The following is a 26645-nucleotide window of genomic DNA, read 5'->3' as shown; positions in this document are numbered from 1 at the left end:
TCTTTCATTAGCTTTGCTTACATACAAATATAAAGATAGAGCCATTCACTAATACACCCACAGTTGCTAATGCTAGCTTTCATTTGAAAGTACTTTAGTGAGCCTCTGTTTTATTTGTGATGTGAAATATTTAAAGTGTTCCAGCTGCAGCTAAACAATTTCAAATAGTTGCAGCTCAAAGCAGATGGCATTTATTATAATTTCTCCACGCCACAAAAAGCAAAATAAAAAAAAAAAAAAAAAAAGAAAAAACAAATATTGTATTTAAAAGCCTTAACAAATTAATGCATTGTAGCAAGCAAACAAAGTTTGTGTTTACTCATTAATTAATGGCTTTCAATTGAAATATGCATATTGAACAAATAACAAAATTTTCGCATATTTCATATAAAAATCTGCCTATACCGAATGTAATTAATTTGCGCCACTTTCAAAATGCCAAAGAACTCAGAACACAAAGGCAATTCATTCAGTGCCCTGAACGCGGAGCGGCCATTCGGGACCACCCAAAATTGTAGCACAATAAATCAAAAATGAAATCTTTAATTAATCTTGCGTTAAACACACGCATATACAAAACTGGAACACACAAATTTAATAAATTACATCGAGCGTAAATTAAACGCGGGCTGAAAAACCTTATAAATGATTTTTAATGTGGCTAACACGTAAAAAAGTGCATTGCGCTTTGTTTGATGATGTCAGTGAAGAGTATATATGTGAACATAGTTAAAAATACATCAGTAAAATAAGTAAAGAAAAAGAACAGGAACAACAAAGTACAAACAATAAAATATTTAGTTGTAAAAACATTCATTCATAACGATTGCAGCCGCAGCATCATTATAAGCATTACACATACTTATTTTTAGTACGTTTATCATTTGTGTACATAATATACTCTGACTAGAGACTATTGCGCGTTTGTCGGGATATATTAACATTATTAAATATATATACAGTACTAAAACTCGATGTGTTTAAGTCCAATCTATCTATCCATTTATATTTCTGATATATATCATATCATATGTCTTAAATCTGTATTATCCATGATTTAATTTCAAAATATTTTTGTAGAAAAGTGTAACTAAAATATATTTCTTATATTGCAATTATTTTACTATAATATCTCGAGATCTTACAAAACAATCGATTAGAGCTAGGCCATTGAAAGACAAGGGCATTCAATATTCGGCATGCGTTAAGAGTGCTTTTCAGCATTATTATTTAAAACTTCTTTATTTTTTGGTTCCCACCAGCTGCCCAGGGTCACATGTGTGCGATTGAGAGTCGAGTTAGTCGCACAGTTCGTAAGAATCTCACAGACCCGGTCTCAGTCGTAGTCTCAGAGTCTCTGCCTCTGCCCTCTCTACCCGGACGCTCGCTCGCGCCCTGTCTCAGTCCTCATCGTTCAATTTCAATTCAATGTGACGCTAAAAGCTTCATTTACAGTTATTTGCAAATGATTATAGTCTGTCTATATACAAGTGCATTCATGTTTTGCATGCATTCATATGCAAGCACTTGTGAATACTAATTTGGTATTTATTTTTTTATTTTATTGTCATAGAGATGTTCTCGCTCGTTGTGCAATGGAGGTAGTCAATAGTACTTATCTTTAATCTCTTACGTCAGACATAACCCTTAGGATGACACGTCAATATGATTGTAAATGTTTTTTTTTTATATCCACATACATTTACGTATGCACGTTTTTTCGTAATGGGTATTACGAGAACTGCATGTGAAATGGGCTGGCTGTCAGGCAAACATTTCATATTAACTTTGTACTAAATGCATGCCATAGAGCTGTGTGAAATCTTTATTATAAGCCGACTTTAAAGCTGATGACCTCTCAATTGCATATTTACAAACTTTTTATAACTTTTGGCATTCATTCCAACTCTTGTTTACTGAATCGGAAGTAATTTCTGAATTTCATTCAAGTCTAACTTAGTTCAGTAAAAATATTTATGTTGCAAATAATATGTGAAAGTTTTAACATGGTAAGACCAAAACGTTTTTTTTTTTCAGATAAATTCCTATCAACTTCGACAAGATCTCGAGTTTTTTAAGGTATGCATATAAATTTCTGTAGAGCTCAAAATAATTTCATTATTCTAACAAACTGTTCAGCTATTCAAATAATAAATCAAGAGCCTGAAATGTTGTTGCTGCTGCTTCTTCTGCTATTTCTTTTTGCTTCATTTTTTGGCATTCAGAATGCAATTTCAAGATTCTCAGAATTTTGAGAAAGCGAGAAGGTACTCGGGCAGGTAGAATAAAAACTTCCAAGCAAAACCAAAACAACAACAGCAGCAGCAGTAGCAGCAATAAGAAAGTTGAGAGCACGAAAATCATCATAAATTATGTCAGAAAGTTTAACTACAATTAGAAGCCACACAAACTGAGGAGCTGTTAGGGCAGACAGGGCACGAGGACAGACGGCAGACAGAGGGCAGAGGGCCAAGAAGTATACACCAGCCAAGATTTTAAGGAGAGTTTCAACGTCGTGAAGACTAATTATTATTAGAGCCCGTGAAATGGAAGTTCACAAACTCGCTGATCGCATGATACGTGTATAATTTAATGGATGAGTCGGGCGGACTGTCACATAAGATGACGACAGTTATGGCGTCACGTAAACTGTGCACCACTTAATTAAATAGCCGAACATGGATTTGGGTTAAATGGGAACGGTTAAATTAAGATTTGTGTTGAACTTACATTTCCGCAAGAGCACAAAGTTCGCCGACAAAGTTCAGCAGTTGTCAAAAACTGAAAAAAGAGAGAAGAAGAAAGAAATACGTATATTAGCATAAATTGAATGCATAATACAATCTAAATCACATTGCTAAAACTGAGCTAAATTGAAGCGACATTTGCCGGCGACTTATCTAAGAAAATTGCGCATTGTGCAAACAAACGGAAGCGACTGCACAGCTCTGGAGAATCACACATGGTAGTATATTTACTATATGTATACACAATTTATAATGTTCAAATTAGACGCGGCTTTTGTTATCTTTTTTCCCATTTTGTGTATGAAGCCGCCAATTGAGACGGAACTCAAGTTCAAGGTGAGCTGGTGGAAAAACGTAGAGTCCATTAAAACTGATTTCGCTGAGAGCTACGTAACCAACTGCTAGCTAGTTGAATCGTTTAGGTTGTTAGTATATCATTTAGTCAGTTAAGCCATCAATCAGACAGCTGGCAGGAAAACATACTCGCAGAGAGTAAAGATTCAGTCAGTCATTCACTCCGTCAATCATACACATTCAAAGTCAATCAATCAGTTATTGCAATTCAATGCAATGAATCAATCTGTGAGACCTACAATCTATTAGCTAGTCAGTCAGTTCGATAGTTAAACTCTCCTTCAATTATTTAGTGCGTCAATCAGTCAGTTATTTGATGTCAATGTCTTTATCCCTCCATCAGTTACTTAATTAATCACTCTGTTTAACAATTATCAGTCAGTCAGCCAATCATTCAATCAGTCAACCAATCCGTTATTCAATGGGCCAGAAAATCAATCACATCAAGTTATTCAGCCATCCAGTCAGTCAACCACTCAGTCAGTTGCTCCGTCAATCAGTTAGCCTCTTGGCCCTTCATTAATCTCTCAATTAAATGCAAATTTTAAATTATTTAAGAACACACAGCAAATTGAATTGTGTGCGCCTTGGAGCGAGACCTACCGCAGTTGTAGTCGAGATTCGAGTGAACTTTCTCGTCTCCACCCTCCCCCTCAGGACTTAAGTGCACCGCTCTGTTGTCCCGTTACCCTTGTGCAATCTGCAATCTGCCGCGGCTGATATTAAATTTCCAACTCATTAAAATTTTGCGCACTGTGTGCGAAACACAGCGGCAGCGGCAAAGTAGCTGTAGAATGAGAAATAATTGTATGAGTGGAGTACCCCATGGAAGCGTTGTCTCTCCGTTGAGCGACTGCACGGAGTGTTTGCATTTGCGCTTTTTGCCGGGCGAGTGATGATGCCAGGCAGCTTGTCATTCATAAATGAAGTGCATACAAAGAAGAAACCCAAAGAACTCGAAGTGGCATAGAGACGAAGTGGGAATACCCTAAGCTGGCTATATGGAAAAGGTTAATATTTCTTTAGATTACTCTACTTTTCGTTTCCCATTTGGAGGCTAAAAAACTTTGAGTGCATCTTTGCTGAATCGGTTAGCAAGTTCAATAAAACCTTTGACTTAATTTCTTAAATGAATCACATGAAATTCTGTGATTTCGATAACAATTGTTAGCGACCGGAAGTGCCAAGCAGCCGGAAGATAAACAAAATATACACAGCTGATAATGCATATTTAAGTGTATGAAAGCCGTCTATCAATCTAATCGTTGCACAACCTGACGTCACTCGGCCATGTCATGTAGGCACTGTATACACAGTCTATACTATACTATACTATGTATTATGTCCGCAATCAAATTGGAAAGTAATACACAAAATTGGAAGATTGCGTCAGTCAATCGACAACCCACACAAAGTCAGTCAAATGAAAAGAAATAACAACAATAAAAAAAATGCGCAAAAATCAAAAAACGAAACAAAGCAAATAAAAAATTGTGCTAAATTAAGCGTCGAGTTGCTTGCTCTCTCCCTCTCTCTCTCACACTAACTGGCACTCTCGCTCTCGCTCTCAGCTTGTTGCTTGTCAGAGCCTCAATTAGAGAAGTGCTTACAAAAGGTCAGCGGCAAAAGCGCTCGAGACAAAAGCTCGAAAGAAAAAACCTAAAATAAAATGAAATACAATTAATAACAAAACGAAGCAATAATACGAAATTAGAAGCTTGTGGCAACGTAAAACGTTTCGAATACCCAATATGACAGGTTTTGTAAGTGGGGGTATGCGATGCGCCGTAATTGCAGAAGTACAGACGGAAGTTTCCTATGATAAGCTTTTATATACGACTATAATATAGAATATACATATATACAAATTATCGATCCTACTTTCGGTCCACTCTAATAGAAAACTTGCTTAACTTTTTTTACAGGGCATCATTGGGCTGATCAGGTGTAAGCATGGCACCGCTGTCTTGGCTGGTTTTCTTGTTATGCTTTTGGCAACTCGGACAACAGGCAAGCCCTTATTTGATGGGAAACAACTGCTAGCAAAAGAGTCGAGCCCGCTGACGACGAGGCGTTTAGCACCGCTCTAAATGCTGGATTAGCGCGATGTTTGGGGCGTGGCCAGACGAAGACAACGACGACACGACGACGACGACGACGACGACGACGACGCTGAGTTAGTCGTCCTGGGGGAAGCGGGCAATTAATTTTTTAATGGCTTAGACCAAATGACTGAGTTTGGGGCTATTAGAAAAGTTCGTTTTTATGGAGCAAAAAAACTGCTTGAAAATTGTCAATTAGCAAAGTGCTGAGGCAGGGCGAAGCGTGTAAAAGAACGGGTGTAAGCGACTGCAACATACTTCATCGATAAACAGACTAAGAATCTTTCGATGCTCTATGAAAATATAAATGGGCGTTAAGTGTGGGCGTGTTTGTTATGATTTCGGCAAGTTCTGAACACAAATTTGAACAGTTATCAATGGCAATATACTCGCAATCCCCTCCCACACAGAGTGTTCGAATAGCATTAGAAAAGGCAAAACCTGTTAAGAATAGCCAATTGGAGGATTAGGAACTCTCTTGACATGGCCCAATGGCAACAGTTGCTTGCTTGACCATCTAATTGAGTACAACTCACATTTTTATGATGTTTAATCTAATTTTTTACGAGCTGGATACATTTTATGGCGGGTGCGGAGCGGCGGCTGCCATTTGCCTAACGAGCGGACAGCTCGGAGCTCGTTACAGCATGTTTTGTGCCTGGCGGCTGGGCATTTATTTATTTATTTAAAACCTGGGCCCTAAGTCCGGGCACCAGCAATTTGTTTTGATTCAATGAAATATCAAAAACGTGACCCAAGTGCATTTCCCTTAAAAAAAAAAAACAAACAAACCAAATAACCCCAACCAAAACAAATGAAGTCAGGCAATATTTTAGCGAGCTCCTGTTCTGTGTGTGTGAGGGTGGGTAGGGGGTAAGGCCTGAGCATGGTAAGATTTTGGAGTCTCTGGGCAATCGCCACTTAAATGTATGCAAATTGCATTTAGCCAAATTGAGCGTTAACGTTAACTCAAGCACGTGCGAATGATTGACTCAAGGCTGGCTGAATCAGCCAGCGCATCTGATGGATGCATAGATAGCGCGCTATCTGCAAGCCTCAACTGATTGATGGGCATTCAGTGATAACAAATCGTGATTAGAAGCAGCTGCTGCCGGCTCCACTGACTCAACTGATAATCAACCATATGCGGAAGTGCTCTCATTCACCTCCCCAGCCTCCAAGTAAGAGTGAGAGAGCGGGAAGGAGAGAGAATGCTGAGGCCAGCTACTTTGCTTCCATTTTAATCGTGTTCAAGTGCCCAGTTAATCCAGGCACTTCCGTTGGGAAGACAAATGCTGCATTAGGCCGCGCGTCTGAATACTTTATGATATGTATTTCACTTCCGTGTGAATGTCCTGCAAGTGCAGCCTGCAGCGAGGGGCACTCAAAGAGTTACACAGGCACGGCTTACAGCTCTTTTAAGTATATTACAATATCTATCTATCAATATCTATATCATTATAATCGAAACTGAATATAGAATATAAACTAAGCAGAGTTTCTCGCCTTGCCGCTTAGTTTCATTCGATTTAACTAACTAATTTGACTAATTAAGTCATTCTAATGCCATTATCTAACACACTGTGGAACGCAGCTATAATTTATGCACAAGCTGACCCACATATCTGCCATTAACTGTTCTTCACAATTATATGGAAGATTATGGCATGTGCGTTGTATGTTTGATCCGGCGCAACGGCAGTTCTTCATAACTCCAACAGCCTCCCACATGGCAGTTAACATGCTCGTTCGACTTGGCCCATTACATGCACTTTGGAATGGCTTTGCCAACTCCATATATACTCCATAGACTACCCAAACTGTCTCGATGTTTATGCGCTAGCCATAAAACACAGTCTCAACTCTTTTTTTAGCCGCAATGTTAAAAGAGAGAAAAAAAATTATCTGCACCGCAATTGGCAAATGCTCGGCGGTTGGGGGGCTTTTTTTTGTTGGGATTTAGGTTTTGGAGTCTGGGTCTGGGCCCGGGCCACTTGGTCGCGACCACAGAAGTGACTTAACTGGCTGTAAGCCGGCTCATATGCGCGACTTGAATGTATCACGCCTTCGCCCTCGCCCCGTCTGCAACTCTATTTCATTTCAAACTCCACTACACATGCCATGTCTGGATGATACTTGACTGAATATTTATGGCCACAAATGGAGCGAAAATAAAATCGCCAAGTCACGGGCGGACGCGTAAGTGAATGCGACCAAATAACAGCAACAGCAACAATAACAACAACAACTGCCAGCGGATCCACATGGCGATGGCCATGTCGATGGATGCCTTTGTCTGGACTTGTGGCCACATGGAAGACATGCCCTTTTTGGGCGTGCTGTAACTGTGCCCCAGCTGCGGCTCAGCGGCCGCGTTTGTGGCACACAAAGACCAAAGAGCCTCACACAATACCGTTAGCCTGACCGAGCCCAAGAAAATCAAGAGAAAAAAACCTGATCACTGTCCCAATAGTCTGAGCTTTGGGCTTTGGTTTTAGTTTGTAGTTGGATACCCTGTACGCTGCATAAAAAAGGGTATACTACCGATGTCGCCATCTGTACAGTACGTGGAATGAAGCTGCTCCCAGCTGGAACACAACTTCCTGATAACATTGAAGAGTTAAGTATAAACAAAATTCGTTAAAAGTAAAGTAAACTTAAGGGGCATTCTCATAACGAGAGTATCTCAGTAGTCAGCACATTTGCGACGTGTTTTTTGCCTGACTCTTTCTTGATCTTTATCCATATCTCTGCACTTGGCTCTATGTGGGCCCATGAAAATATTAACAAATATTTGCGCTTATTTATGCGGCTTTTGTTTTATCAGTTTGTTTATTCAATGATTTTGCTGAGAGTCGGGCAAAACAGACCTCGGATTGCCCTCCAGCTTTAAGTCTGGCTAGTCGGCGCATGGTACGCTGCTCTGCCAGCACCATACCAGACGGGCAAATATGTAATGAAGCATAAGCAATTATGATAATGTCGTTTCTGTTTACGTTCCGAATTTGTGTTCTTTTTTTTTCGTTCCTTATGTGTGTTGGCGTTGTTGCTGTTGTTGTTGTTAAAGCTTATCAGCGTCAACAGAGTCGAGTGAACAGTGAACAGCGCAGCCTCCAAAATGTTGACTAAAGTAAAAAGTCTGTTTCCTACTACAGTCCACTTATATAGAGTCGAAGTTATTATGCTCTAGCTCATGGTTGGCATAAGGGGTATAGCTAACCAATAATAATTGTATGATCCATTAGTATGACTAGTTAGCTTATTATATTATATTTCCCAAGCTTACTTATAAATAATTATTATTGTACTTTATACTTAATTATTGTAATATAAGATATTTATGGATTGTTTATTTTCATTGCACCAATTTAATATAGAAATTTTGTATATAGAGTATATGTAGATTTATATTACTCTTAATCTTAAGTAAATAATATAAAATACTTATAATAGACAGCCACACTAAGCCGTTCGTTTGAGCCTTACATCATCAATCGCGCTGTTGCTTACAGCTAGTTCAGCTTAATCAGCTAACTGCCTGAAAGGCAATTCAACAAAAAATTTATACGATGTTGATTTTAATAACCTTTTGAACCGCAGCTCAATCAGTTCGATTGCACAGCCCGTTCCACAGTTCGCACTCAGTAAGACAGAAATTGCAAATTTTTCAATGTATTTCATTTTTTGGCTCAACTTTAGCCGAATGTCACGTAAAACATGCGCCGTACAGCAAATAACTGTAACAAAAATTTATTTCTGTATACTCTTTTCGGGGAGCACTACAGTTTCTGTCATACAATTTGTATACAAGAGACTTAGTGTTATATTCTATATAGCTTATGTAGTAATTAATAAAATCGAAAATGTCTTGATCTCTTCTTAAGATCAGAATTCAGAATTTCCTATAAACAGCAGATCCTTTTTAATCCCTGTCTCACTTTCAGTTGATAAAGAGTGTTACGATTTCTGCATGGCAACGATAGCCGTTGCTCCGCTTTTCTTTTGGTTTATTTTCAGCTTTGGCAAAATCGTATCAGGCCACGCCTCCAACAGGTAGCTGCAATTCGCAATTCGGAGTTTTTCAACAAGTTCTGTGGCTTTTCAGTTGGGCGGGCAGCCAAAATATTGACGCCCATTGGCAATTTATGCAAATCAAAACTGAAAAACTGAAAGACTGAAAAACTCAACCTCCAGCAACCTCAACCGCCAGGTTGGGGCCTCTATTTGCCATTTGGCTTTGGCTTTGGCTTTGGCTTTGGTTTTGGCTACGGTATTGGCCTGGCACCCAATGGCACACAATTTGGGCACCACTTGGCACCACTTGAATTAAGCCATCGGCCTCGGGGTTTGAAGTAAATTAAAATTGACAAAAAGTAACGCAGTGAAATGCGTAGCAGCTCTTTCTCCAAGCTGCTCGAGCATAATTTTGCCTCGAGCCTCTGACACTCTCTTCCAGCTATCTCTGGCAATGGACCCCATAGATGATACTCGAAAACTCGTTGAGTCGAGCGTTTATCTAAAGTTCAACAACTTATGCAAATCTGCATGTGTGTGTGAGTGTGTGTGTGCGTGTGAGTGGGCTTCAATCAAACCACACTCACACCCTTGCATATCAACACTCAGATGTTCAGGAATGTGTTGTTGGGTTCATATACTATGCATATCTTTCATATTTCCATACCCTCACAGAGTGGGGTATACCAGTCTTTGCATATATCTATGAGTAGGAATACCAACCCGATAAAGCTTCTTTAAACTAAGCATTTTTTGCCTCCATATCATATTATATATCTATTTTATATCATTATAAAGGGTATTTCATGTTCGGCAGCTCGAAGCTCTCTTCTTTTCTTAATATAAACCGCAATTGTACTTTATTATTCTCTTCTTCTTTCTTTTTGTCAAAAGCTACTTTGGATCTGGGCATGAGTACACATACTTAATCTTTATGCTGTGCTTGTTGTTCTGTTGATGATTAATGTGTATGTGTGTATATATGTATGTGAGTGGATGTGTGTGTCCAGTGCATTTTGAAGCGATTAGTCATGAGTGGTTGTTGTTGTTGCTGTTGCCGTTGCTGTTGCTGCTGTCGTTGGCGTCGCTCTTCAAAATTGTCGGACCAACGTTTCAATGCTGAATGCCCGAATAAGCGGCTTAGGCACTAGCAAAAGCGCAAAGGTTAACTCAACTGAAGTGGAAAAGCCAACAGAAGGATCACAAACAAACAAACAAACAAGAGAAACGATGGAAAAATAAAAAATTCCTCTATGGAAAACAGAGAGAATTGTTATCAATTGTCACATGCAAACAGATTGATTGAGTGCGAATAGAAATGTTGACACAATGCAGTTGCACTCGAAGGATTGGAGGAGTTTTTTTAGTTTTTTACAATTGCGGATAGATTATCTGAATGGAAATGAACAGTTTTCTATTGACTTGACAAGGTAAACATTTGACATCCACTTTGTAGGAAGTCCCAATCTATCAGGATGAAAAACAAATCGATTTGTGTTGTGGAGCAACTAATGGAATTTACTTGACATATTCCCATCTAACTTTTAGAACATATTTGCTCGAAAGTCATCCCTTCATATTTATCTCTTGGAAAACTTATTTTTCTCTTTGGCCTGTTATTTTCATTAACATAACAACAATCAAGAAAACAAACCAAACTTATATTCATTATCGCAGTTCTTTAAGCTAATCCACTGGAGCTGTACCCAGCCTATTACGGAAGTTCTTATGTTTGGAAAACAATGGCAGTATCAGTTAACAATTGATAAAGCCAACTCGAATAACGAATGGCGGCTTAACCCATTGGCGTATATCACAATTACCCGTCTAACGAGCTCATTAAAGAGACCAGTTGTTCAACTACGGTAAATCTAAGAAAACTATTTGTAAACGCATAACATCTATTAATAAATCAATAAAGAATTTTGTGAATTGTATAGCTGCAGCTGGAAATTGAAGCATTATTACAGCAGTTTCGTATGTTTATAATCCTATAGATTATATAATAGACACCTATAATTTAAATAAGAAAAAACTTTTAATTGATATTAAAAACTCTAAACTAACTTTAGTTAACTTTTAGGGTATCTTTGTAGTCTAACACTCTTACGCTCTCCCTATCGAAACGTTGTTCATTGGAAATCTCGCTTCATTTGAAACTTTATGCAAGTGTTTCCAGAGCTGTTTATAAACAATTATAAAGCGCTTAACTCGACTCGACAAGCACCACAAGCCCCACCAACTGGCAGAAGTGCTGATCCGAGCTATTTACGTCTGAACTTGACCTTTTTATGGGCATGGCTGGAAATTCCGACTCGGAATGCACTTAACCGCTGCACAGTGGTTCACAGTGGCTTGGCAGTAGCTGCTTATAGCATCGGCATCGTGGTCGTAATTCATCAATGGCTACGCCCCGACGCTTGACATTAAGTAGCTGCGTCTAAGCCGCTTAAAATAGAGGAGGAAAGAGAGAGACAGAGAAACAGAGAGAGAGAGAGAGAACAGACTGAACGGACAGTAGAGAAGCATTAGCAGTGACCGAAGAATCAACTCATTCACATTGGCAATACGGTCTCGTGCATTGGCTGACCCAATTTGCTAGCTGCACGTTTTGCCACACAAACACACACTCGAGAGTAGCCATATGAGTGTGCACATGTGTTTGTGAATGTTGTGCAATGCACTGGTGAGAGAGTGCCTTGGCCTGCTGTGCCTGGCCCGGAGTGTGCCATGTTCTTTGCTGCTAATTGGATTAATAATGACAGAGACAATGGAGCAGCAGCAAAACTGCATGATAAGTATCGTAGGATTATGCAAGTCAATCGACGTACAGCTAAAATGTGTCGGCAGACAACCATAGTGGAGCACACAGCGAGCTGTCTAAATATAAGCCAGTAAAGAAAAGTTAAGTCCATAAGTTGGGCAATGATTGCCTTAAATGTAAATTGGAGCATAAGCGAGTAACAAGTCTAGCACAATTTTTATTTTATTTTATTTTTTTTATGGTAATCAAAAACGATTTCGTAATGGACCAATACGTGAACTAGTTCATTTAGAGAAGTGGCAATAAAATATTTTAATATGCTATATGGAAGTATTTTATATATATATATATATATAAAAAAAAAAATAATTTAAAGTTTATATGTTTATATTATATTTGATATTACGACAACGCAGAAGTTCATTAACTTCAAAGCACAGAGCGTTGCTAATTCTTACTTCAGTTATAATTTTATTCATATATAACACATATGTATATAAAAATATATTCAATTATAGCCAGAACTAAACTTTGATGTTGAACTGTTCCATAATTTATTTTTAAAATATGCCTGAATATTGCATAAGGCAAAGATTTATAAAGTTGCAGTGAATTAGTTCTTATGAACTCGTTCTTAAATTACAAGAAACTTTTGCCTGAGAAGGAAAATAATGCAACACCAATTCACCTAATATATCTTCATCACAAATCCGATCATGATTCATTCCAGGCAATCTTCATGATAGCCACATGTTTGCTCAAAGGTCTAGACCGATTGACTCGCACCGTACCGTTTAATCCAAGCCCTAAGCACTTGCCACTTAATACGGCCCACTTTCAGCACATTCTTTCAATTACCAAATAACTGACCTCATAAATTATTACGCCGCTTATATCATTCCACTGTAATAGGTGGTAAGGCAGAGAGCCGCTAAAACTGCTTTATCAGCAATGGAACAGTTAAAGAGTCAACAAAGAAATATTTCATATCAATGAATGGAACGGAACGCTGTATCTGTGTGAGTGTTTGTGTGTGCATGTATGTGTCTGTGTTTGTCTAAGATACGCTATCTAAACACTGTCCCCAATATTGTTATGAGCAATAGCAGTTCTCTAAAAGCCAATCGTCGTGAGATAAACGAAAAAAATAATAGAATTTGGTTAATGATATTTCCGAGTTCGGGTTTCGATTAATTCCTGACAATAGATGAGCTCATAAGAGATAGCGTTGAGTTTATATTTAAATATATATACCTCGATAATGCAATTTCTATTTATAATGTATGCATAAGATATATTTAAACAAATACAAAAAAGTTTATTATGATTAATTCTAAGCAATTTGTTGCGACAGGGGAGTGGGGCCTATGGCTGAGGGTACGGCTCGGTTACGGGTTCGGGTTCGTATTTTTCGCTTTTATTTATGTCTGTTCTACATGAGTCAGTATTTGTTGTTACTGTTATTGTTGTTTTTCTTTTGTAGATTTTGACACTTTTTCTTCTGCTTTATTGTTTGGCCCTCTGCCCGAGTTTTATCATCGAGCGGTAAAAAAGCTTACGGTTCTTGTATTAGTTGTTATTGTTGTTGTTGTTGATATTGCTGTTTTGATTTTGCAGCTGTGTGTTAAAAGTTCTTAATGGCAGCTGTCCTCATAAATTTAATTAAAAATCGTTTAAAATCCTTTTTCTCCAAAAATTGCTTAGGCGAAACTTTGACTGCGCAGAGGTGACTTAGTGTCAACACGTGCCCGATTGTTCTCGCTGCTGTTTGTCTGTGTATTCAGTGGGGTGTGTGCCAAAGTTTTTGGGGCAACAACAATGAAAACTTTTGCTGCAAAGCAACGGCAAGTGCAGGCCAAGTATCTGCAAGATAAAAACTGCTGTAGATGGATAGATACAAGTGAAACTTTTATGCAGATGTTTTTTATCATGTTTCGCTGGTCGTGTTGTTGTCGTTGTTGTTGTTATTGTTGTTGTTGCCCTTGTTGTTCGCGTGACAAACAAATAGAGACAAATTCATAATTGGCCACGCACCAACCCCCCATTGAGCTACATATCTGCAGGTGGAACGGGACGAGGGCTGTTTGTTTCCAGGGTGCGTCTCCATGGCGTATGATGAATATATCGCACGTGCATGTCACACGTTTGCCATGGGCGCTTGTTGTTACTATTGTCATTGTTGTTGCTGTCGTTGTCGTCGTTGACATGTTGCTGCTGTTATTGAGCTTCTTGCTTGGCCTTACCCTTCAGCTGGCTTTGCCGTCTCAGTCTGGGTCTTATTGCCTATTCTACATACTAGCTTAAAGCAAAGAGATATCGCAATGTGTTCAATAAACTAAAAAATTTTACTATAAATAATAAATATTTTTATAGTGAAATATTTACAATTGCTTTTATTTGTCTATTCAAAAATAATACTAAATTTTGTGAATATTTATATTTTTAAGTATTTTTAAGTAACATTACATTCGTATATTTTCTGTTAGTGTATTCAGATATTCTTCTAGATAATTTCAGCTTTTTTTATATTTTCTTTGCCGTACTTTAATCAATTTTATAAATTTTTTGTTCACCATTGTCAACGCACACAAAAATACTCATACGCAATGCTGACCCACATTTTTTTATTTCCGTGTTTTTTTTTTTTTTTTTGTCAGCCAAATCCAAAAACACCCTTGAAACAGACAATCCCATTCAATCCAAATAATGTCAGAAGAAGGCAGAAGTGGCAAATAATAGAAAGAGAAAGATAGAGAGTGAGAGACAAACAGAGAGAGACAGAGAGAAAGAGAGGGCGCGGTTTTCGTCGTTCTAGCCATTGTTATGCAGCTGCACCAAGTTGAATTGGGTCAGGCCGGCACGTGCCTAACGCCAGATGAGCTGCATCAGAATGCAGTTTCCATATTTAAATAATATTATGCAAGGCCATTGGCAAGCAGTTAGTTCCATATTTTCATCTAAGCTGCGCCTCCGGCCATGCCAAGGCTCATTAAGAGATAAAATGCGCCATATCCTGCGGCCCACTTTAGCTAATTATGCAACTGCAGTGCCTTCCACTCACAACTAAAGCGGCCTCGGGCCACACTCAGACTTTTCATTTCTCATTTGACGCAAAACAGCGAAAAGTAGCTGAAAGTGGCCCGAAAAAAGGCGAATTGTCCGCGATTGCAGCCATTGTCCAACTTTCGCACTCAGCTCTGTTGACCAAAGTGACAAAGTGCTTTGTTTTGGTGTTGGCTTGCGCTTGAAAGAGAATTTCCCGCCTCTCTGCAGCGCGGCAAGAAACTTTGTGAAAACTTTCAGCCAGCAATGGGCGTTACCAGCTACTTATGAACTGAGAGTGCAGCTTAATGATGAGTTCTAAAAGAAATAGAATTATTTTTACCGAAAGTCTTTAATGTACATATCAAGCAACATCTTTTCAAGTACAGTTATAAAAATCAATCTTGGATTTCCCATTTTCCCAGAGACAATTCCTGTCAACGACAACAAAAAACGCACTCATCACTGGATGAGCGAAGCGGAAAATGTAAGTTGTATCATTTATCAAAATTAACATTGGCTAAGGGCAGTGGAAAAGCGAGACTCAAATGAAATGTTATGCATATGACAAGAGCTGCCAATGAAGCTATCAAGGCACAGTCGAAGACCCAACAACAACAACAATAATAATATTTTTTGTAGGGGCATCGTTGTCAATGAGACTGATTGTTCCGCCAGCTAAAGTTAAAGGAAATAAATAAATACTCTATCGGCCAAGTGGCGCCGCCGTCTCAGGTGTTGGCCAAATAAATGTCCATTAATGATGTGGCACACTCGAGGCACTTGCTAAGCCAGGGTGACAGCTCAGTTGATGTACGATGATGTGAAACCATTTATATAGAGATGTTATTATCGGAGGCAGACCCCAAGTTTGTGAGGCATTTACACTGTTCACGATGCTCACGCCAAATGGAGTGTAATTTGCAGACTTGTCTAAAGAGCTGAGCAGATTTTAATTTAAGGAATATTATACTCTGTTTGCACTGTGCAAGTGGGGTATATTGGTTTTGTGCGCCCTTCAGACAATGAGTGCTGTAGTCAGCGAGGTTACTTAATCTGGGGCAAAAGCCGGCATTTTGTTCTCCTGTGGGTCCTACAATTGTCAACAATGACGACACTTGAGCAAATACGAAATTTATTTTCAACATATATTTATACAGTTTGAGGCGCAACACTTGCTAAACAATTATTTGCATTTCATTTAGCGACAACTTGTGCAGTAAATAACTATAAAGAAAAAAGCTAAAATAAAATCGAACACAGCCTAGACTCACTGCACGCTCGTTTCGCTTGAGAATATATTTAACAAGAAAGAAAGCTCTAGTCGAGACTGCTCGACTACGAGATCCCCTGAACCCTACAAGCAACTGATATTTCAATAATAAATAGCACAGACACACACACACACACACACACACACGAATACAAACAAACAAACGCACACACATACACATACAAATAAACACACGCATACACACACACTCACATATACAGGCGATTGCGCTTAGGTTGCGCTGCAGTGTTGGCAATATTATAAGAACTTATTTGTTGAATAATTTAATTTCTAGACGTACGATCGTAATGAAACTTTCAGAACGTAATCATAATGTTAAAATGTATGTGTATACCGAAGCACAAGTCTCTAGTATTTGATATACGACTTTTACAAAGACGAGGGTGAGGGGGTGGATTTAGGGGTGGGGGGTAAATTTTAACAAAAACCGAAATTGTATGACATGCGTCTTAATATACATTTTAAATTTGGAGACTCTAGCTTGAAAGATGTAGGAGATATAATTTTTTAAGTGATCTTCGATAAGGTTTTTTATCGATAAAAAAGTATCGGAATGAGTTATCGTTTTTTAGTGATAAACTCGATATGCCCGTGATATATACGGACATTTTAAAAAAAAGTTGAAGTCTCTAGCTCTTATATCTTCTGAAATCGACGCGTTCATACATACGGACGGACGGACGGACGGACGGACAGACAGACGGACAGGGTCAAATCGACTCAGCTTGTCGCCCTGATCAAGAATATATATACTTTGTGGGGTCTGCCACGCCTCCTTCTGCCTGTTACATACTTTTAACAAAACCATTATACCCTGATTTCCCATTTTCAATGGGTTCAGGGTATAAAAACAATAAATAAATAAAATGAACATGAAAATAAATCCAATAAAAACAAAATGCTCTACAGCCTTCAGTATTGATATTTTCAATTGCAAACAAGCGATTATTTGTAATTTGTCATCGAGAGACCGTGCTGAAATCCGAGTCTCAAAGTCGGCAGCTGAAACTGATTTTGCTTATTATTTTTATGGCATATCATATAGCTGGCAAACTTTCAAGGAACTCAATCAAAGCTCATGAACAACAGCTGAGGCAGCAGTTGGACATGAAAATGAAAAGTAAATATAAACAGGAAAAAACAACGTTAATAGACTCTATTTGGATACCCTTATATAAATAAATAAGGTATTCTTGTTAAAAATATATATACATATCTAAAAATTTAGTTTGGTCAAGATTTTATTGTATGCATGGAAAACATATACTATATGTAGTATATAATATAAATTTAAGAATTTATTAAATTCAATACATATTTATATGACTTTAAAGTGTTTGATATAGCTCAGCTTGAGTTTATTCTGCCTTGTTTCTCTCGGTAATTTATATTCATATAATTTTATATACTTATATGAAGTTCGACTTCATTATAATACACTTTATTTATACTCTATTTAAAAACTTTTTTGCAAGTCTCAGCAGAAAGCGAAAAAAAACACACAAATCAATTTGTTTTGCTTATTTTCTGTTCGCTTTTTTTTCTAAACTTATTTTTACACTTCAGCGAGCATATAGGGAGCATGAGCTGGGGTTTGGGGCTGGGTAGCTGGTACTCTAGGCCTACAGCATGTATTCGAAACTAATTTAAATAAAAACCAATCTGGCTGAAAATGTCAAACATAATTTGAGCCTACTGCTTGGCATCTTATCGCTTTATGTGTTGTGACGGGTCTTGAAAACTTTGTCGTTTGCCTTTGTTGTGTGTGTGTGTGTGTGTGTGTGTGTGAGTGTGTGTGCGTGTGTGTGGCGTAGCGTAACTGTGAGTGTCACTGTGACTGTGACTGCAACTCAATTCAAATTGCCAAACGAACTTTCCACTCGGCACAAACAATTTTTATTTTTATAGCTCCCCCTGACGTTGGCCCCGGCGCTACCGTTAAGCCTATTCAGCTAAAACCTATACCCAACACTAAAACCAAAACCAAATACCCGACACGTTTCACTTTCGCTGAACTTGAAGCGTCGACGAACTTGAGAACATGGCCGCGCATGCTGATGATTATCCCAGACCCCAAGCAAAGCACCAGCCAGCGCGAGCATCCTTAAGCCTATTCACACACAGGCACAGACAAACATAGCTGCAGTAGGAGTAACATAAGTGAGAAAACTCGTTTGCCGCATACCCTGTAAGTAGTCATCAACAGTTATAGATTTATCTCTGGCTAGATTTTATTTATTACTATGGAACGGAATGAATGAAACTGGATTCTATACTCGAAATATATATATATATATAAAGAAAGACAGTTTTGTCAATATTATTGTATATTTAAATATACTATTGATAATATTAAAGTAAAGGAAAAAAAGATATCTTCGTATTAAAAATCTCACTTTGAGACTTGTTAAGTTCTGCGGAAATGAAAAGAATTAAAGCAGACAAATTTGGATTTTGATGGAGATGACTCTGACATAATGCCCAATTTTTCCCATTGTTACTGTATACAGGGTATCCACAAAAGTAAAAGACAGAGACAAAGCAAAACAGACATAAAAATGCTTAGGCCAAAAGCAACGACTGCGATAAGCGCACGAGACAATGAAATGGAAAGTGGACAGCAAGTGCTGTTCACTTTTAGGCGCTATAAAGCTCGCTCCTACCACAAGTATGTACATATACATATGTATATATGTAGGTCGGCAGTTATGAGAGTTGAGGCAAAACATTGGGCTGCACCATAAAAGATTACAATAAAACAGACCGCAAATACAAATAAAAACGTCCACAAGCAATGGCATCTATATTGGCCATTTTAAGGAAGTTTGCCTTTAGATATATGTATGTCGAATATATCTATGTGTGTGCTTCAATAGAAATTAATTAGCCGCTCATCAAATGGGCAATGAATGCCAAATGTAATCGACCTGCTGAGAATTGACCGCGAGCATGAGGCCAGTAAATTCAATTTGATTCAATTCAATTCGATTCGATTCGATTCGATTCTGTAATGAAACGCAGCTATCAATAACGCAGGTAGCTAGATTGCTCAATCTGTTTGCTATTGATTGTGGCCAAGGTTGCATGAAAACGGCTAAAATTGAACTCAAGATTGCCCATAGGCAAGATACATTAAGTAATATGAAAACCATTATTATTCTTTTTATTGATTTGATTAAGAAAATTGATTAAATATCGTCTTGAGAAAACGATAGACTATAGAAACAAATTAATAAAAAGTAGAATACAAAAGACAACAACAAGCGTGAAGATAATAAAATGTTGATACCAATTTTTGTAAATTCCTAACAGAACTGTGAACTAAGAAGCAAAAGAATATATTAACCTAGTTCTAACACATTATCATATATGTATGTATATAATAGAAATTCTACAACAGATTGAATGAATCTTCTGTTCTGATTAACTCTTAAAAGAAATTTGTTAAAGAAAACTGGAAATGTTTATATAGGTTTTCTAATAGAATGCTATGCAAGTTTCATTATTATATAAGCTTAAGCCAAAGCCGTTGATTTATCCAATATGTTCTTTTTTGGTATCTTTGAATGTCAGATGCGATGTCTGTTCATTGACCCCAGTCCATAAAACAGTTGTTATCAAACTCGAATGGATTAAGCAGACGCTCGCTCTCTCTCACTCTCTATCTTTCTCTTTCCCTACATATATTTATATATATGTATATTGATAAGCTCAGCTCCAGACAATAAACTTTCTGCACCATATCCAATTTTCGCCAAACTGTTTCGCAGTGCATAAAAAGGGCGAACCTTTTGAACCTTTTTTTGTGCGAATGCCAAAATGAATAAAAAAAAAATATATATATATATATATCGAAAACGAGGAACGCGCAGCATTTTGGAGCAATCAAAAACCGCAACATGTTAACTGTTAATGCTCCAGACACCTATTCGAGTCCTGAAACTCTCCATATGTGTAGCGGAACCCAAGTCGAAGCCCAGCAATGAAAACTCTTTGCTGACCTTTACGGCCAAAAATAAATTACATTAAGCAGGTGCATGATCGACTTGAAGGTGCCCTGTACATGACTACACAAGATATATTCAAAAATAAAATATTATTATGTTATTTCTATATTTCTTGCCCGTCTTCAAAATATGATTCGACCGAGCTGTAAGACCAATGTGATAGAAGAATACCCCTTGGAATCAAAATTGATTTCTAGTTTTTTATTTTTGTCGGCCACATTTACAGGGTATGAGAACAAATAACAGGGCTCCCAAGCCTCGGATCTCAATAATTCAAAACAATTTCATTTTATTGCGCAAGTTTTGGGGGCAGACTTCGAGTTATGGCACAAAGCACAGTTTAAGCTAACAATGCGGCCAACACTTGGTTGACCCGGCTGCCAGAGGAGCTGTGGGTGAGGCTGGGAGGACGGGGACAGGGCCAGGGGCAGATATAACCCTTTTTAACAGTGCGCGAATATAAAACATTTTGTTGCCGGAGAGTTGGGTGAGGTACAAGAGAACCTATGAGGTAGGCGTGAAAGCTAACACATAAAGCAGCAGGTTCAGCCAGGGATGGGTGAAGGGGCATGGTCAAGGGGCATCAACTTACCGTTTGCGTATGCTCGCAAATATTTGGCTAAACGGAGAGCAAGGCTGCTGCTGCTGCTGCTGGAGAAGATGGAGATGAACGGGTTCGTAATCCTTTTAGCGTCTGATAATGAAAATTGTGCGAGACGCAAGGCGCGGCACACACACACCTATACGCGCACACACCCACACACACACTCACGCACAGTGTGAGAGGGAGAGAGACAGCAGCTATTAATGAAGTCTAGCCACACCGAGCGTTATAAAGGCGCTATTAATTAACTTCGTATTATAAAAAATATCTTTTAAGTTGCGCAAGATTTAATGCAAAATTTACCGCGTATTTAAAGCGGCGTAATCAGCGTTAATTATTAAAGCGTTTAATTGTTTAACGATTTGATAGCTCACTCTACCAATTTTTGTTTACTTTCAAATCTGCTTAGATATTTCATTTATGAACTATTGTTGTTGTTCTGTTGGCGCATTTGTTAAAAACAGCATGCAATTTGAACGTATTTTGTCGTTATTTTATTTGGTAGTTCCGTTAAAACACGCAGCAGCCGCAACGAAACGCACAGCGCGAACATCCAAAACCGAATGAAAACCCAAAATTGTTGTGTTGTGTTTTCACGTCTGTTGCGGTTGCGTGGCTGCACGTCAAACCGAACCACATCGAGCCGCAACGCGCTCGAGCGGTTCCAATGCGCGCATGGACGGCGCTAGAAAGTAATCAGAGGGGTTGAGCTAGAGAGTTTGAGAAGGAATTTAAAATAAATTCTAAAAAAAATTCTCTGATATTATTATTATTATTATTATTATTATTATTATTATTATTATTATTATTATTATTATTATTATTATTATTATTATTATTATTATTATTATTATTATTATTATTATTATTATTATTATTATTATTATTATTATTATTATTATTATTATTATTATTATTATTATTATTATTATTATTATTATTATTCTTATTATTATTATTATTATTATTATTATTATTATTATTATTATTATTATTATTATTATTATTATTTTTGTTTTTGTTTTTGTTTGTTCTTGTGTTTTATTTTCCCTTAAACATTTGTTTAATCATTCAATCATGTTTCTTATATATTTTTAATTTTAACAAAATCAATTCTTACTTATTCGTAAATACTCTTAATAATTTGGACTTTTGAAGTATACTAAACTAAGTGTACTAAATCTCTATTCTAAGAACAAGACGTATTTCGGAGAGCTTTAAAAGAATATCGAAACTAATTATTGTGATCCACATATTTAGAAAAGGGTTTCGCTGACGCTAAGTCCGACCAGACATTAGAGCCATTAGAACAGACGCCAGTTACAAAATAGCCTTTGGTTTGAGCGTATGCAAATCTCAGCTCGATCATAAAATCATTTTAAGAAAACCCAAACTGGGATTCATTAATGAACAGTCGTCGTAAAACCAGGCCTACGTACGCCTGAGAATTCATTCATTTAATTAGACAGGTATTCACAATGTATACAACAGTCGCAATGGTCGCCGACAATCGATGAGGTGCTGGAAGGGTATTGCAAAATCAGATTTCCATTTTCAATGTAATTAAATCCGACCAGCAATGGCTATCGCTCCCTCCGCCGGACAGCCGCACGGATAGCAAGAGAGTTTCGCCAGAAAACATGTAAGTAAGCCGGGACACCAGAGAACAACAACAGCGACAACAGCAACGCGCTGGTTGCCAAGGCAACGGATGGGCCCAAAACAATTGACAATTGTTTTCCTTTGCGCAGGTAAAGCAAAAGAAAAGCATAACACCTGCAAAAGGTAGCAAGTGAATCTGCGATTCGGCGGAAGTACGCAAAATTCGAATTCGCAGCAAGGTAAATTCTAAAAACACATCAAGGCGAACAGCCTCAATAAGGGAAGGAATTAGAAAATGAATTACTATGACGAAGAGATCACAATCAGTGGGTCGGCGGATGGCAAGCATCTGAGCAGGGTGCCAATGGAGCGCCAGTCGAGCCGGGCGAGCGGAGGAGCAGCAAGTCGAGCGGGCGGCAGGCAGCGGAATATGGTAGGTGAATAATTAGAGAGAAATATATATAGATATGGTATATCTATGTCCGATGCAGTATATACTAACAATATACTAAACACATTTGACAGCAAATGCAGGGCAGCTCCGCGGACGACGATGGCCTGCTGCAAGACATCATTGACCACGACGACGAGGGCGATGACAGCGATAACGACGACGACGACGATGACGATAGCGAGCTGCAGTTGGGCGGCATGGCGGCGTCCGGTTCACGGCCACTGACACGGCCGGGCAGCACACGGAATGTGCATGCCGTGCAGCCAATGGCCATGGGTGATGACCAGCTGAGCTTTGGTAGCTCGGATGAGGCAGCCGGAGAGCTGGCAACAGGCGTAAAATTGCTGAAGCAACAACAAAAGCTGCCACAGCCGCAGACACAGCAGCGGTCCAGCGCTGGGCTGGAGCGGGAGAAGGGGACCACGTTTGAGTTGACGCCGGATAAGTGGGAGCAGCTGCCGCTGCAACCGGAACTGAAGGAGCTCTTTCCCTACATACTCAAGTATACGCCGCAAACGATCGAGACGCCCTACCACCTGCAGCCCTTTGTGCCGGAGTTTGTGCCCGCCGTGGGCGATGTGGACGCCATGCTGAAGGTGCAGGCGCCGGCTCTGCTGCAGCCCCAGGCGCCGCGTCAGCGCGAACTGGATGAGCAGCTGCAGCGCCTGGGCCTCGTGCTGCTGGACGAGCCATCCGGCGCACAGAGTGAGCCCAGCCTCCTGAACATGAAGCTGCGCTCGGTGCTGAGCGGCAGTCGAGCCGGCAATTCCCGCCATGCCGCTCGCTCGGCGACGCAGGTGCCCACCGCAAAGACGGCCAAGGACATTGAGAAGTGGATTGCCGAGGTGGAGCAGGTCCACATGACGCAATCCATGTACGATGCACAGCCCCGAAAGGACATCGACGCCCTGCTGGAGAACTGGCCCCGCTCCTTCGGCACCGCAGCCAGCAAGGAGGCTGTCGACGAGGCCTATCGCGCCTGTCTGCAGCAACAAATCTCGCTGGTCGATTACGTACGGGCGCTGAGCGAACACTTCGGTGTGGAGGGGCCACTGGAAACCCAATCGGATTACATACACAATATACAGACGCTGTTTGCCCTCTACCTGGCCGCCAGTCAGGCCTGGGAGTAGACGCGGCAGTTTATGGAGTTCTTGCACTAATAACGCTAATGGCTTCGATTAAGTGACAGCTAGACGCCGTTTGTTTGCCTTTGTGCGGGATGTGACCGCTGTTTGGCCATTAAATCGACTGGAAATCACCTTACTCATTCGCTCTCTCTATCTCTCTTGGTTCGATTCAATTGGTGCTGGGGCTGGGAGCTTTACGTCCGCTGCACTTTGTACTGCGAATTCCGTTTTATCTGCAGCTCCAAAGGACAAAAATGAAATTTGGTTTGCAATTTTTTCATGCGCTGCGAGAGGGCAGGGGCAATGGGTGTGGGCTAGGGGTATGGAAAGTCACACTGCAGGCGGAAAAGAAATTGCCAAAATATTGAATGAAAAATTTGCAACAGAGTAAGAACAGCCGCACTTAACTGATATACATGTAAATGCTGAAGTGTATAATGCAAATCTGGGTAGCAGAGCAAATCTGTTGTTATCAGGCGCAACGAGGAGTTAAGCCAATCATCCGTTAGGCCAATCATCGCCAACAACAACAATTGGCTAATTAGAGTCGCTTAAGACAACATTCACGGCGTCCAAAGCCGGCCAAAATTTGACGAGCTTAATTATGCGTACACCCGCACAGAGCCATTAATGGCATTTTCGATGCAGACACTCCTGTTCGTGATGTGCGAGGCGTACGCGAGCGGGGTGCGAGAACCCCTTAAAGTTGTTCACAGTCGTGAATCTGTTTGAACTGAATCATAAGTCAGCATATGGATTACAGATTAAAGAAAAAAAGTTATTCTAATTTGTTTGTCGGCAATTCAATACGTATCCCCCATTATCGACCGTCGCGCTACGCCCATGTGCAGGCGCATTATGCATTATGCATCCACGCCATGTCCTTGTGTCCTGCCCAGCTGTCAATCAAAGCAGTCATCGCATGCCAAATGCATCTCAATGCAGTTCATTTTCGCCTGCTCTAGACGTTGCAATGGGCAGAGCAATGTCTTCATTAACCGTAACTTAACTAGCAATTTAACTATTTCACACTACATTACAGGCAAAATGATTTGTGAATATAATTTTAAACAAAATTATCTTTTCTATTTTATTTTTATTTCACAAAAAGTGAGGAAATAAAATTTTTCTAGAGGAACAACGATCCAATAATCCAATAGCTGTTGACTAAAATTATTTTTCAGCAATATAATAATTTATTGAACCCATATATTTTATTAATTTTTATTTTTATTTATTCATTTCAATTTCTTATTTATTAACTAGTATTTTTATTATTATATATAATTGTTTATTTATTATAAATTTATTTTTTAGTTTGGTTATTATTATAGTTTCCCTTCGTGGTTGGGGTAGAGGGAAATCGCAGGTAACTCTGTATAAATACTCCAGAATCAATCCAGTTCAAAATTTACAGTTTGTTCTATTTTTATTATTCATGCGACGCCTTTGGCACTTGCTGGGCGTGGCATTTGGATTGGCCTCTGCAGTTGGTTGCTTTTTGGCTGGCGTTTACTTTCAACACACCCATGCAACACGGCAGCTGCAGCAGCTCGTGCAACAGGATGTCTACGCCTACTATATCAGTCCGAAGATCTTCGCCGCGGTATGCCAGTCCAATTGAGTGGTTAAAGTTAATCATAGTATGCAAGAGCTGATCCACAGTTCGGTTTCTTCAACGTTCCGAATGGAACGCCGAATCATGTGCAGCGTATTATGAAGTATGGATTTCCGGGCCTGGATGATGTGAGGCTCTACAGTGACTTCGTTCTGTCCTACGATCGCCGCAATCGCGTGGCGCATTGGGTCTGCGAGCACTTGCAATTGGCCAATTTGCAGGGTGCACGGGGCGTTGGTCGCGCTAGCGCCACCTATCGTGCAGATCTGAGTGTGCCTTCGAACTTTCGTTCAACGCTCGCCGACTATAAGCACTCGGGCTTCGATCGTGGTCACCTGGCGGCCGCTGGCAACCATCGGGGCCAACAAGTGCACTGCAACGAAACCTTCTTGCTGACCAACATAGCGCCACAAATAGGCCAGGGCTTCAATAGCGGTGCCTGGAACAAGTTGGAGATCTACGTTAGGGAGTTAGCACAGAGTTTCGGTTCGGTATATGTGTGTACCGGTCCGTTGTTTAAGCCCCGGGCACAGGGCAATCGTAAATGGACCGTGGAGTACCAAATGATTGGCGAAAACATGGTGGCAGTGCCCACGCACTTCTTCAAGGTGATCATGGTGGAGTCGAGGCTGCCCTTGGGTAAGCCCTATATGGAGGCGTATGTGCTCCCCAATGCGCCCATACCGAATCAATCGACCCTACGCGATTTCCTCTGCGATATTCGGGAGATTGAGCACTTTGCAGGCCTACATTTCTTTCAGGGCATGCGCCGAAGTGCAATTTTTGGCAGCAACTATCCAAGTGAATCGAAAGTTTTTCGAGATTTTGCATAAATTTCGTGTGAAGCTGAAAAGTCAAATAAATTTCAAAAAGTTGAACTTATTTTATTATGAAACATACTATTCATATATCA

The 26645-nt window shown here is 39.4% G+C and overlaps 3 protein-coding genes across 4 annotated transcripts in view; 2 read left to right on the top strand and 1 right to left on the bottom strand.

The window, feature by feature from the left end:
• Nucleotides 1-21503, bottom strand: part of MESR3 (misexpression suppressor of ras 3) — a 51535-nt gene extending 30032 nt beyond the window's left edge. The window contains exons 1-2 of the mRNA XM_030382690.2: nt 20917-21503; nt 2731-2781 (exon numbers count right to left, since the gene is read on the bottom strand). The gene's annotated coding sequence lies outside the window, so the exon portion shown is untranslated. The remainder of the gene's footprint in view (nt 1-2730; nt 2782-20916) is intronic.
• A 691-nt stretch (nt 21504-22194) lies between these two features.
• On the top strand, nt 22195-24250 carry IFT46 (intraflagellar transport 46). The gene is made up of 3 exons (XM_089258213.1): nt 22195-22570; nt 22680-22963; nt 23056-24250. Exons 2-3 carry the CDS (start codon nt 22826-22828, stop codon nt 24115-24117), a joined length of 1200 nt encoding a protein of 399 aa, XP_089114339.1. The 5' UTR covers nt 22195-22570; nt 22680-22825; the 3' UTR covers nt 24118-24250.
• A 1217-nt stretch (nt 24251-25467) lies between these two features.
• On the top strand, nt 25468-26589 carry Tengl2 (Testis EndoG-Like 2). 2 transcript variants are annotated; one of them, XM_018111180.3, is made up of 2 exons: nt 25468-25720; nt 25780-26589. In XM_018111180.3, the coding sequence occupies exons 1-2, from the start codon at nt 25553-25555 to the stop codon at nt 26563-26565; spliced, it is 954 nt and encodes a 317-aa protein (XP_017966669.2). In that variant the 5' UTR covers nt 25468-25552; the 3' UTR covers nt 26566-26589. The 2 variants fall into 2 exon arrangements, with proteins under 2 accessions (XP_017966669.2, XP_030238592.1); XM_030382732.2 differs by having other exon boundaries at nt 25759-26589.
• The last annotated feature ends 56 nt before the right edge of the window (nt 26590-26645 follow it).

This window comes from Drosophila navojoa, chromosome 3, assembly GCF_054131105.1.
Source record: "Drosophila navojoa isolate 15081-1374.11 chromosome 3, UAZ_NAV_1.0, whole genome shotgun sequence".
In the NCBI taxonomy this organism is placed as follows: Eukaryota; Metazoa; Arthropoda; class Insecta; order Diptera; family Drosophilidae; genus Drosophila; species Drosophila navojoa.
This window is presented reverse-complemented; position numbering and strand designations above follow the sequence as displayed.

Bases quoted from the DNA above. Each gene is read 5' to 3' on its own strand.
- IFT46 (XM_089258213.1), top strand. From the start codon at position 22,826: ATGAATTACTATGACGAAGAGATCACAATCAGTGGGTCGGCGGATGGC. The intron at 22,964-23,055 runs GTAGGTGAATAA...CACATTTGACAG, and splicing joins GCGGCAGGCAGCGGAATATG to CAAATGCAGGGCAGCTCCGC.
- Tengl2 (XM_030382732.2), top strand. From the start codon at position 25,553: ATGCGACGCCTTTGGCACTTGCTGGGCGTGGCATTTGGATTGGCCTCT. The intron at 25,721-25,758 runs GTATGCCAGTCC...AGTTAATCATAG, and splicing joins GTCCGAAGATCTTCGCCGCG to TATGCAAGAGCTGATCCACA.